The sequence below is a fragment of the Tamandua tetradactyla genome, chromosome 6 (assembly GCF_023851605.1).
Source record: "Tamandua tetradactyla isolate mTamTet1 chromosome 6, mTamTet1.pri, whole genome shotgun sequence".
Lineage (NCBI taxonomy): Eukaryota > Metazoa > Chordata > Mammalia > Pilosa > Myrmecophagidae > Tamandua > Tamandua tetradactyla.
Window position 1 is genome coordinate 138,728,993 of NC_135332.1, and position 14,010 is coordinate 138,743,002.

General features: G+C 34.8%; 1 protein-coding gene across 9 annotated transcripts in view; it reads left to right on the plus strand.

The window, feature by feature from the left end:
• NDUFAF6 (NADH:ubiquinone oxidoreductase complex assembly factor 6) overlaps positions 1-14,010 on the plus strand; it is a 253,614-nt gene that overhangs the window by 203,351 nt on the left and 36,253 nt on the right. For all 9 annotated transcript variants that reach the window (XR_013178341.1, XM_077167255.1, XM_077167256.1 and 6 more), the window contains 3 exons: positions 4,508-4,610; positions 5,732-5,865; positions 7,801-7,902. Coding sequence is in view for 8 of the 9 variants with exons in the window: in XM_077167255.1 (XP_077023370.1) it covers positions 4,508-4,610; positions 5,732-5,865; positions 7,801-7,902 (339 nt within the window). In the remaining variant the exon portion in view is untranslated. The remainder of the gene's footprint in view (positions 1-4,507; positions 4,611-5,731; positions 5,866-7,800; positions 7,903-14,010) is intronic.

A 14,010-nucleotide genomic window follows, 5' to 3' on the forward strand; every position in this document is an offset into this window, starting at 1 on the left:
ACATTATCTAATATCCCCTTTTTAGTTTATGGTGTATTAGAGTGGCTAGAGGAAAGTACCTGAAACTGTAGAACTGTGTTCCAGTAGCTGTGTTTCTTGAAGATGATTATGTAATGATATAGCTTTTGCATTGTGACTGTGTGATTGTGGAAACCTTGTGTCTGATGCTTCTTTTATTTATGGTATGGACAGAAGAGTAAAAAATATGGATAAGAAATAAACAAAGGGGTGGGCCGCGGTGGCTCAGCTGGCAAGAATGCTTGCCTGCCATGCCAGAGGACCCGGGTTCGATTCCCAGTGCCTGCCCATGTATAAAAAAAAAAAAAAAAAAAAGTTTAAAAAGAAAGAAACTAATAGGGGAACAAAGGTTAAAATAAATTGAGTAGATTGAAATACTTGTGGTCAGTGAGAGGGAGGGGTTAGGGATATGGCATGTATGAGTGTTTTCTTTTTTCTATTTTCTTTTGCTGGAGAGATGCAAGTGTTCAAAAAAATGATAATGATCATGGTGATGAATGCATAACTATTTGATGATATTGTGAGCCATTGATTGGAACTATGTCAAGAATGTTTGTATGGTTGTTTGTTGTTTACAATAAAAATATTAAAAAAAAAAAAAGAAAGTAGGATATACATTTTTCTTGAGTGCCATTCTCCAGGATAGACCACATGTGTTCGGGCACAAAACAGGTCTTAATAAATTTTAAAAATTGACATTGTACAAAGCACCTTCTCTGGAATGAAGCTGGAAGTCAATAATAGGTAGAAAACTGAAAAATTCACCAGTATATATGTTAAACAACATACTTATAAACAATTAGTGGGTTAGAAAAGAAATTGTAAGAGAAATCAGTAAATACCTTGAATCAAAACAAGAACACAACAAATCAAAACTTACGGGATAAGTCTCAACCAATAGTATTCCTGAAAACCCTAAAGAGTACCCCAGGCTCTATCTGAGACTGTATAATAGTTTCACTCAGTTTATTTTTCAGAAACCTGAAACTATCGCTCTCAGCACTGCCTTTGCTGCATCCCATAAGGTGTTTTTTTGTTTTCTTTTTATAACATTTTGTCGTTGTGAAGTATAACATACATGCTGAAAATTAAAGATTTCAAAGTGTATTTTAACAAGTAGTTATAGAACGAGCTTTAAAGTATAGTATGATTCAGAAGTTTTAGGTTTCAGAAAACTGTTTTTGGTTTCTGAAAAATTGTTCCTATGTCAGAGAAGCCCTGAAACCCAGAGATACCAATCTTACCAAGAACATTAGCCAGGTTGCATCCCCCAACCCCAAATGTTGACACCCCTTTTCAACGTGAAGAAGTTACAGTGGTCATTGCCCAAGTATCCCTAAAAATTGAGAGATGGATCAAAGGAGAGGAAAGAGTTATAACAGAGAAGAAAGGATTTAACAAGTGAGTATGACAACTGAATCATTATATTGATATTTCTTGGTAGTCCTCAGGTTATTAGAGGAGCTTAAGGAAATACCTGAAATTGTGGAACTATAACCCATAGTATACTTTGAAGTTTGTTCTGTAACTGTGTGTTAAAATATCCTTTGAAATCTGTCATTTTCTGCATAAATGTTATATTTCACAATAGAAAATATTTTTAAAAAACTTAAGGGATACAGTGAAGGTAGTGCTGAGAGCGAAATTTATAGCCCTAAATGCCTACATTAAGAAGGAAGAGAGAGCAAACATCAAAGACATAAATGAACACCTGAAGGAACTAGAGAAAGAACAACAAACTAATCCAAAGTGAGCAGAAGGAAAGAAATAAATACCAGAGCAGAAATAAATGAAATTGGGAAAAAAACAGCAGTAGAGAGAATCAGTAAAATCAAAAGTTGTTTCTCTGGGAAGATCAATAAAATTAACAAGCCTTAGCTAGACTGACAAAGAAAAAGAGAGATGATGCAAATAAATAAAATCAGAAATGAGAGGTGGGGGACATTACCTCTGACCCCACAAAAATAAAAAATATAAGCAATAGCAAGTGTTAGAATATGGAGAAATTAGAGCCCTTCATAAATTGCTGGTGGGAATATAAAATGGTGCATCTGAAAAACAGTTTGGTAGTAACTCAAAAAGTTAAACGTAGAGTTACCATATACTAGTGAAATACCAGCAGTTTTACTCTTAGTTATATCCAGGAGAAATAAAAACAGATGTTCAAAAAACAAACAAAAAAACCACAGATGTCCATGTAAAACTTGTAAACAAATGTTCATAGCAGCATTCAATAACGAAAAGTGGAAACAACCTGGATGCCTATCAGTCAATAAAAAGATAAACAAAATGTGGTATATCCATACAATGGAATATGATTCATAATTTCATTGATAAAAAGGAATGAAGTACCGATACATCCTAAAACATAGATGAACCTTGAAAACATTATGTTAATTAAAGGAAACCAGGCACAAAACCCACATATTTTATGATTCTATTTATATGAAATATCCAGAGTAAAAAAACCCATAGAGATGAAAAGTGATTAATGGTTTCCAGGGACTGAGGAGAAGGGGAGATGGGAAGTGACTCTTTAATGGGTACAGGGCTTCTTTTTTGAGGTTGTGAAAATGTTCTGGAATTAGATATTGGTGCTATTTGTACAGCTTTGTGAATATACCAAAAACCACTGAGTTGTATGCTCTAGATGTGTAAATTTTATGGTATATGAATTATATCTCAAAAAAAGAAGTAAAGTACCTAACAATATTTTTTTACATTGGGCTGTTGCAGTGCCAGTTTTTCCTGATTTTGAAAGGTGCGGGGGGACAATTTTTTTTTTTTTATTAATTAAAAAAAAAATTAACAGCATTTAGAAATCATTCCATTCTACATATGCAATCAGTAATTCTTAATATCATCACTTAGATGTATGATCATCATTTCTTAGCACATTTGCATCGATTTAGAAAAAGAAATAGCAAGACAACAGAAAAAGAAATAAAATGATAATATAGAGAAAAAATAAAAATAAAAAATACAAAAAATATATTTAAAAAACTATAGCTCAGATGCAGCTTCATTCAGTGTTTTAACATAATTACATTACAATTAGGTAGTATCGTGCTGTCCATTTTTGAGTTTTTGTATGTAGTCCTGTTGCACAGTCTGTATCCCTTCAGCTCCAATTACCCATTATCTTACCCTATTTCTAACTCCTGATGGTCTCTGTTACCAATGACATATTCCAAGTTTATTCTCTAATGTCGGTTCACATCAGTGGGACCATACAGTATTTGTCCTTTAGTTTTTGGCTAGTCTCACTCAGCATAATGTTCTCTAGGTCCATCCATGTTATTACATGCTTCATAAGTTTATTCTGTCTTAAAGCTGCATAATATTCCATCATATGTATATACCACAGTTTGTTTAGCCACTCGTCTGTTGATGGACATTTTGGCTGTTTCCATCTCTTTGCAATTGTAAATAATGCTGCTATAAACATTGGTGTGCAAATGTCCATTTGTGTCTTTGCTCTTAAGTCCTTTGAGTAGATACCTAGCAATGGTATTGCTGGGTCGTATGGCAATTCTATATTCAGTTTTTTGAGGAACCGCCAAATTGCCTTCCACAGTGGTTGCACCATTTGACATTCCCACCAACAGTGGATAAGTGTGCCTCTTTCTCTTCATCCTCTCCAGCACTTGTCATTTTTTGTTTTGTTGATAATGGCCATTCTGGTGGGTGTGAGATGATATCTCATTGTGGTTTTGATTTGCATTTCTCTAATGGCCAGGGACATTGAGCATCTCTTCATGTGCCTTTTGGGGGACAATTTTTTTGATGGCAATAGTCTTTTAAATGTGCTATTATAACATGTTTACTCTAAGATTTGCATTTTTTTGCTCTAAGAATCTTACTCTAATATGTATATTTTTCTGTTTCCTAAAAATAACGTGTTAAGGTAATCAGTCCTGTTTCTTTATTAAACATGTTTTCTTTTTTTGGGGGGCAGGTCCATGGAAGTTAGTGATTACTATTTCTCTCCTTTCTTTTTCTAGGCACTTTTTCTTCATTAAGAGCATGAGATCTAGAGATAAAATGTGTGGGTTTGTGACCTTGGTCATTTTTATTCATGTGTCTGTGCCCCATTTTCCTCATTCGCAAAATGGAAAAATATTAGTTCCTTGTCTCTTGGGTTTATTGTTAGGATTAAGAAGATAATGTCTGAAGTAATTAAGAGCTCAGTAAAGTCAATTTCTCTTGATATCTTGGACTTTACAAGGAATTAAAAATTAAACTAACCCTGTGTCTGTGGTGCTTTGTACATTGAGATATTCTTGAGGAATGATTTGGAAGGATGATTTCTAAGTATTGAATATGTAGAACTTTAATTTTATTTTAATCTTTTCTTATTGTAATACTAAGCATTATATATTAAATAATTTTCTTCATTATTCAGTTATTTAGGGCAAAAAATATTGCCTTTTCTTTACAAAATATTGGCAGTTTCAGGAGACTTTATTTGCATTTTGTTTGACTGTAGGAAAGAAATTTGGATGACAAAGCATATCGAAACATCCAAGAACTGGAAACTTACGCTGAAAACACGCAGAGCTCTCTTCTTTATTTAACATTAGAAATATTGGGTAAGTTTTTTTTTTTTTTCTATTCATGTCTCCTAATTAAAACACCTTTTGGATTTGACTCTTTCATAATTTGACAATCTAACAAGTTTAGCACTGAAGTTTTTCTTTGTACCACTATGAAGAAACAGTTTAAAAAAACTTTTTAGCAATCAAGATTGCAATAAAGGAGAATATAGCTTTCTTTAGAATGAAGGTTATCACAGTACTTAGACATTTATAAAACTCCTTTGTACTTCATGGGAATACTTAACTAACAATCTAGTAATTACAAACAATTTTACTTGTTTACCATAGTATCTCCTAAAGTTTGGAAGGCCTGTAACTTGACTCCACTTTCCCAATTTGTCAATAATAATTCATGTGTTTAAAAACAATAGAAGAAATAAACTGAATTTCTAAAAGTTTTTTATAAAACTTTTCCGTTTCTTTCTTTAAAAAAAACAAATTTAAAGGGTACTTCCCCTCTTTTGACTTTGTCCTCAGTTAGTGAGGTCTTATTGTAATGAGGAAATTATTTGGGTCAAGGACAATACCATCTCATTTGAAGAAAGTCATCTATTTTTATGTTACTCTAAAGAATAATACTCGTCCCTATTGAATTTCCCAGCCCTGTTCTGAACTCCAGGTGACATGTTTGCCATTAGAAAGAAAGGAGGGAACAAAGAACAGAATGTTTATTAGTTAAGTATATACTTAAAATGAGGTCAGATGGAAATTGCACTGAGAAGAAATGGAAGTCTTGTAATGTTTTTCCATGATAGCTGATTAAAATTCCAAATGTGTTCTTGGTGTGCTATAGTCAGAGGAAAACTTTTCTTTAAAAATTGAGTTTCAGAAACCTGTTAGTAGTAAATAGCCAAATTGTCCTTGGGCCCAGTTTTCTCAGTCCTGTTTCAGATATAAAACATAGAAAAAGCACCTACTTTTGCATGTTAAGGTATTTTCTCTGCTCAAATTTACTTTTCACTTAAAAAGAAAAGAGGGCAGGCAGCAGTGGCTCAGTGGCAGAGTTCAGACCTGGGTTCGATTCCTAGTGCCTGCCCATGTCAAAACAAAACAAAACAAAAAAACCCATGAAGAATAGAGCCGCTCTGTTACTTATTTAACTTCTAAAATCACAGGTATAAAGGATCTTCATGCAGATCATGCTGCAAGTCACATTGGAAAAGCACAAGGCATTGTCACTTGCTTGAGAGCAACTCCTTATCATGGTAGCAGAAGAAAAGTGTTCCTTCCCATGGATATTTGTATGCTGGTAAGGCTATAATTTTTACCTTCTAATAACTTACCTGAAGAATACAATCAGGGAAGTAATCTCTTGGTTTTTTGCTCAGTCCATTCAAGTAGCTGCTTTGAATATGCTTACTTCTTATGGCTCATGGTTTCTTTTGTTTGCTCCAGAGTCTTTAAGTCGGGATTTTATCTATCAGACCTTTTAAGTCTTTGGTGAAGCTATAAGTGTGAAGGTTCAAATAACTGTCTTCCTCCCTTCTAAACAATTTCAGAAGTTATCTCTAGTGTTCATTTTAGCCTGTTCTTTTTTTTTAACTTTTTTTTTTGTATAGTATAACATATATATAAAGCAAAGAAATAAAAAATCAGTAGTTTTCAAAGTACTCTCCAACAAGTAGTTACAGGACAGATCCCAGAGTGTCATGGGCTACCATATGATCCTCTCATATTTTTCCTTCTAGCTGCTCCAGAATATAGGAGACTAGAGGGCTTAAATATTTTATCATCACAATCGACTCCTTTCCTTCTTTTTTTGTAAAACATATGTAAAAAAAAACTATACATTTCAAAGCACAGCACCACAATTAGTTGTAGAGCACATTTCAGAGTTTGACATGGGTTACATTTCACAATTTTAGGTTTTTACTTCTAGCTACTCTAAAATACTGGAGACTAAAAGAGATAACAATTTAATGATTCAGCATTCATATTCATTTGTTAAATCCTGTCTTCTACATATAACTCCACCATCACCTTTGATCTTTCCATCCCTCTCTTTAGGGGTGTTTGGGCTATGTCAATTCTAAATTTTTCATATCGGAAGGGTCTGTTACTAATATGGGGTAGGGAGAGGGAATGATCTGATGTTCTGGAGAGGATTGGCTAGGTTTCAGGACTTATCTGGATCAGGGACCCATCTGGAGGTTGTAGGCTTCTTGAAGTTACTCAAGTGCATGGAACCCTTGTGGAATCTTATATATTGCCCTAGGTGTTCTTTAGGATTGGCTAGAATGGTTCTGGTTGGGGTTGGCAGGTTATGATAGGTAGCAAGGTCTACCTGAAGCTTGCGTAAGAGCAACCTCCAGAGTAGCCTCTGGACTCTATTTGAACTCTTTCTGACACTGATACTTTATTAATTATATTTCTTTTCCACATTTTGGTCAGGTTGGAAATTTTTGATCCCACGGTGCTAGGTCTGGATTCATCCCTGGGAGACATCTCCCATGCCACCAGGGAAACTTTCACCCCTGGATGTCATGTCCCACGTAGTGGGGAGGACAATGATTTTACTTGCAGAGTTGGGCTTAGAGAGACTGAGCCACATCTGAGCAACAACAGAGGTCTTCCAGAAGTAACTCTTAGGCATGCCTATAGGTAGTCTAAGCTTCTCCAGTACCTACATAAGCTTCACAAAAGTAAGCCTCATGATTGATGGCATGGCCTATTGATTTGGGTGTTCCTAAAGTTTGACACAGTATCAAGGGATTCCCTGATGGTAAGGTTTAATAGTTCCATATTCTCTTACTTTCCCATGGAGCAAGGCTAATTTCGAGCCTCTCTATTCGGCCATCTTCTCAGAAGTCCTTAGTCTGGTCTTTTAAATCTCTTGTGTGTTTGTTTTTTGCTGGTGTGTGTGTATTCTACTTGCAAGTGCTGTTAAGGGTTATATATTTTTATTTCAGTGACTTGTGGCTTATTCTTCCAGGTCCTCCCTCCCCCACGTGTAGACGTTTATGTTTGTTTATATACATATAGATGCACATATTCTTAAAAACACAAAATTGGCATTATACTGTTCATATTGTTCTATCACTTGTTTTCTTGAGATGTTAGGATTTTATTTCCTAAACTTTATTTTGAAAGAATTTCAAACTTACAGGATAATTGCAAAAATAATTGCAAGTTAGTTTTAAGTGTGCTTTTAGATTCCTAATATAATGTGCATTTTTCCACACAGCATGATGTTTCACAGGAGGATTTTGTACGGAAGAACCAAGATAAAAATGTAAGAGATGTAATATATGACATTGCCAGCCAGGCACACTTGCATCTAAAGCATGTAAGTAGCATCCCTTCTTTTATTTTCAAAATCAAGAAATTTAGTATTTTAATACAATACAATTATCTAATACACAGTCCATATTTCCATTTCCACCTATTGGCCCAATAATGTCCTTCATAGAAAAATTTTTTCCTAGTCCAAGATCCAGTCCAGGATCATGCATTGAGTTTGGTTGCATGACTCTTTAATCCCCTTTGATCTGGAACAATTCCTCTGCATTTCTTTGTCATTTATGACATGGATATTTTTGAAGATTATAGCCTAGGTATGTTATAAACAGCTTTATATTCTTGATACAGAACATCAACCAAAGAAGTTTTTAAAAAAATATTTATTGAAAGAAGTACTTTCCCTTCTAAAAGCTTAATATAGGAAAGGAGTGTGATTTATTAGAAGAAGAACATGTGCTTTGAATTTACAGACCTAGATTTTAGTCACATTTCTGCTGTGTACTAGCTGTGTGGCACTGGGTAAGTTACTGTATCTCATTTACTCTTGGTTTCCTGAGCTGTAAAGAGTATAGACAATACATTGGCATGAAGAAATGAGATAATGTCTTTAAACAGAGTGTAGCACATGATGTATAGCAGTGAATGTTGTCTGTTAATGATATTCACTGCCGCATAACCTCCAACTTATGTGGGAATCAGTGCCCTGGCCATATTCAAGGGTTAAATACTTCTGTAATTCTCGTATATAGGAGGCAGTGGGAAAAATGCCCGAGTTAGAACAAGGAATTATGGAAGTCACTTCCTTGTCATGTTTTATTCTTTCCTTGGCTATAAATTTGTCTGAGAATCCCTTGTATTTCATAGGTACCATAGTTATGCTTACCAGGGGTATTTGGAACCCTCTGAATTTTTTTTTTTTTTTTCCAATCTACATGTACAATCAGTAATTCTTAATAACATCACATAGTTGCATATTCATCATTTCTTAGTACATTTGCATCGATTTAGAAAAAGAAATAAAAAGACAACAGAATAAGAATTAAAACAATAATAGAAAGAAAAAAAAACAGAAAAAACAAAAACAAAAAACCTATACCTCACATGCAGCTTCATTCAGTGTTTTAACATAATTGCATTACAATTGGGTAGTATTGTGCTGTCCATTTCTGAGTTTTTATATCCAGTCCCGTTGTACAGTCTGTATCCCTTCATCTCCAATTATCCCTTCTCTTTTTTTTTTTTTTTTAATTAACGGAAAAAAAGAAATTAACCCAACATTTAGAGATCATACCATTCTACACATGCAATCATTAATTCTTAACATCATCACATAGATGCATGATCATCATTTCTTAGTACATTTGCATTGGTTTAGAAGAACTAGCAACATAACCGAAAAAGATATAGAATGTTAATATAGAGAAAAAAATAAAAGTAATAATAGTAAAATCAAAACAAAACAACACAAAACAAAACAAAAACCTATAGCTCAGATGCAGCTTCATTCAGTGTTTTAACATGATTACTTTACAATTAGGTATTATTGTGCTGTCCATTTTTGAGTTTTTGTATCTAGTCCTGTTGCACAGTCTGTATCCCTTCAGCTTCAATTACCCATTGTCTTACCCTGTTTCTAACTCCTGCTGAACTCTGTTACCAATGACATATTTCAAGTTTATTCTCGAATGACCGTTCACATCAGTGGGACCATACAGTATTTGTCCTTTAGTTTTTGGCTGGATTCACTCAGCATAATATTCTCTAGGTCCATCCATGTTATTACATGGTTCATAAGTTTATCTTGTCTTAAAGCTGCATAATATTCCATCGTATGTATATACCACAGTTTGTTTAGCCACTCTTCTGTTGATGGAGATTTTGGCTGTTTCCATCTCTTTGCAATAGTAAATAATGCTGCTATAAACATTGGTGTGCAAATGTCCGTTTGTGTCTTTGCCCTTAAGTCCTTTGAGTAGATACCTAGCAATGGTATTGCTGGGTCGTATGGCAATTCTATATTCAGCTTTTTGAGGAACTGCCAAACTGCCTTCCACAGTGGTTGCACCCTTTGACATTCCCACCAACAGTGGATAAGTGTGCCTCTTTCTCCGCATCCTCTCCAGCACTTGTCATTTTCTGTTTTGTTGATAATGGCCATTCTGGTGGGTGTGAGATGATATCTCATTGTGGTTTTGATTTGCATTTCTCTAATGGCCAGGGACATTGAGCATCTCTTCATGTGCCTCTTGGCCATCCGTATTTCCTCTTCTGAGAGGTGTCTGTTCAAGTCTTTTTCCCATTTTGTAATTGGGTTGGCTGTCTTTTTGTTGTTGAGATGAACAATCTCTTTATAAATTCTGGATACTAGACCTTTATCTGATATATCATTTCCAAATATTGTCTCCCATTGTGAAGGCTGTCTTTCTACTTTCTTGATGAAGTTCTTTGATGCACAAAAGTGTTTAATTTTGAGGAGTTCCCATTTATTTATTTCCTTCTTCAGTGCTCTTGCTTTAGGTTTAAGGTCCATAAAACCGCCTCCAGTTGTAAGATCCATAAGATATCTCCCAACATTTTCCTCTAACTGTTTTATGGTCTTAGACCTAATGTTTAGATCTTTGATCCATTTTGAGTTAACTTTTGTTTAGGGTGTGAGAGATGGGTCTTCTTTCATTCTTTTGGATATGGATATCCAGTTCTCTAGGCACCATTTATTGAAGAGACTGCTCTGTCCCAGGTGAGTTGGCTTGACTGCCTTATCAAAGATCAAATGTCCATAGATGAGAGGGTCTATATCTGAGCACTCTATTCGATTCCATTGGTCGATATATCTATCTTTATGCCAATACCATGCTGTTTTGACCACTGTGGCTTCATAATATGCCTTAAAGTCAGGCAGCGCGAGACCTCCAGCTTTGTTTTTTTTCCTCAAGATGTTTTTAGCAATTCGGGGCACCCTGCCCTTCCAGATAAATTTGCTTATTGGTTTTTCTATTTCTGAAAAATAAGTTGTTGGGATTTTGATTGGTATTGCATTGAATATGTAAATCAATTTAGGTAGGATTGACATCTTAACTATATTTAGTCTTCCAATCCATGAACACGGCATGCCCTTCCATCTATTTAGGTCTTCTGTGATTTCTTTTAGCAGTTTTTTGTAGTTTTCTTTATATAGGTTTTTTGTCTCTTTAGTTAAATTTATTCCTAGGTATTTTATTCTTTTAGTTGCAATTGTAAATGGGATTCGTTTCTTGATTTCCCCCTCAGCTTGTTCATTACTAGTGTATAGAAATGCTACAGATTTTTGAATGTTGATCTTGTAACCTGCTACTTTGCTGTACTCATTTATTAGCTCTAGTAGTTTTGTTGTGGTTTTTTCCGGGTTTTCGACGTATAGTATCATATTGTCTGCAAACAGTGATAGTTTTACTTCTTCCTTTCCAATTTTGATGCCTTGTATTTCTTTTTCTTGTCTAATTGCTCTGGCTAGAACCTCCAACACAATGTTGAATAATAGTGGTGATAGTGGACATCCTTGTCTTGTTCCTGATCTTAGGGGGAAAGTTTTCAATTTTTCCCCATTGAGGATGATATTAGCTGTGGGTTTTTCATATATTCCCTCTATCATTTTAAGGAAGTTCCCTTGTATTCCTATCTTTTGAAGTGTTTTCAACAGGAAAGGATGTTGAATCTTGTCGAATGCCTTCTCTGCATCAATTGAGATGATCATGTGATTTTTCTGCTTTGATTTGTTGATATGGTGTATTACATTAATTGATTTTCTTATGTTGAACCATCCTTGCATACCTGGGATGAATCCTACTTGGTCATGATGTATAATTCTTTTAATGTGTTGTTGGATACGATTTGCTAGAATTTTATTGAGGATTTTTGCATCTGTATTCATTAGAGAGATTGGTCTGTAGTTTTCTTTTTTTGTAATATCTTTGCCTGGTTTTGGTATGAGGGTGATGTTGGCTTCATAGAATGAATTAGGCAGTTTTCCCTCCACTTCTATTTTTTTGAAGAGTTTGAAGAGAATTGGTACTAATTCTTTCTGGAACGTTTGGTAGAATTCACATGTGAAGCCATCTGGTCCTGGACTTTTCTTTTTAGGAAGCTTTTGAATGACTGCTTCAATTTCTTTACTTCTGATTGGTTTGTTGAGGTCATCTATGTCTTCTTGAGTCAAAGTTGGTTGTTCATGTCTTTCCAGGAACCCGTCCATTTCCTCTAAATTGTTGTATTTATTAGCATAAAGTTGTTCATAGTATCCTGTTATTACCTCCTTTATTTCTGTGAGGTCAGTAGTTATGTCTCCTCTTCCATTTCTGATCTTATTTATTTGCATCCTCTCTCTTCTTCTTTTTGTCAATCTTGCTAAGGGCCCATCAATCTTATTGATTTTCTCATAGAACCAACTTCTGGCCTTATTGATTTTCTCTATTGTTTTCATGTTTTCAATTTCATTTATTTGTGCTCTAATCTTTGTTATTTCTTTCCTTTTGCTTGCTTTGGGGTTAGCTTGCTGTTCTTTCTCCAGTTCTTCCAAATGGATAGTTAATTCCTGAATTTTTGCCTTTTCTTCTTTTCTGATATAGGCATTTAGAGCAATAAATTTCCCTCTTAGCACTGCCTTTGCTGCGTCCCATAAGTTTTGATATGTTGTGTTTTCATTTTCATTCGCCTCAAGGTATTTGCTAATTTCTCTTGCAATTTCTTCTTTGACCCAGTCGTTGTTTAGGAGTGTGTTGTTGAGCCTCCACGTATTTGTGAATTTTCTGGCACTGTGCCTATTATTGATTTCCAACATCATTCCTTTATGGTCCGAGAAAGTGTTGTGTAAGATTTCAATCTTTTTAAATTTGTTAAGACTTGCTTTGTGACCCAGCATATGGTCTATCTTTGAGAATGATCCATGAGCACTTGAGAAAAAGGTGTATCCTGCTGTTGTGGGATGTAATGTCCTATAAATGTCTATTAAGTCTAGTTCATTTATAGTAATATTCAGATTCTCTATTTCTTTGTTGATCCTCTGTCTAGATGTTCTGTCCCTTGATGAGAGTGGTGAGTTGAAGTCTCCAACTATTATGGTATATGAGTCTATTTCCCTTTTCAGTGTTTGCAGTATATTCCTCACGTATTTTGGGGCATTCTGATTCGGTGCATAAATATTTATGATTGTTATGTCTTCTTGTTTAATTGTTCCTTTTATTAGTATATAGTGTCCTTCTTTGTCTCTTTTAACTGTTTTACATTTGAAGTCTAATTTGTTGGATATTAGTATAGCCACTCCTGCTCTTTTCTGGTTGTTATTTGCATGAAATATCTTTTCCCAACCTTTCACTTTCAACCTATGTTTATCTTTGGGTCTAAGATGTGTTTCCTGTAGACAGCATATAGAAGGATCCTGTTTTTTAATCCATTCTGCCAATCTATGTCTTTTGATTGGGGAATTCAGTCCATTGACATTTAGTGTTATTACTGTTTGGATAATATTTTCCTCCAACATTTTGCCTTTTGTATTATATATATCATATCTGATTTTCCTTCTTTCTACACTCTTTTCCATATCTCTCTCTTCTGTCTTTTTGTATCTGACTCTAGTGCTCCCTTTAGTATTTCTTGCAGAGCTGGTCTCTTGGTCACAAATTCTTTCAGTGACTTTTTGTCTGAGAATGTTTTAATTTCTCCCTCCCTCATTTTTGAAGGATAATTTTGCTGGATATAGGAGTCTTGGTTGGCAGTTTTTCTCTTTTAGTATTTTAAATATATCATCCCACTGTCTTCTAGCTTCCATGGTTTCTGCTGAGAAATCTACACAAAGTCTTATTGGGTTTCCCTTGTATGTAATGGATTGTTTTTCTCTTGCTGCTTTCAAGATCTTCTCTTTCTCTTTGACCTCTGACATTCTAACTAGTAAGTGTCTTGGAGAACGCCTATTTGGGTCTAATCTCTTTGGGGTGCGCTGCACTTCTTGGATCTGTAATTTTAGGTCTTTCATAAGAGTTGGGAAATTTTCAGTGATAATTTCTTCCATTAGTTTTTCTCCTCCTTTTCCCTTCTCTTCTCCTTCTGGGACACCCACAACATGTATATTTGTGCGGTTCATATTGTCCTTGAGTTCCCTGATACCCTGTTCAAATTTTTCCAT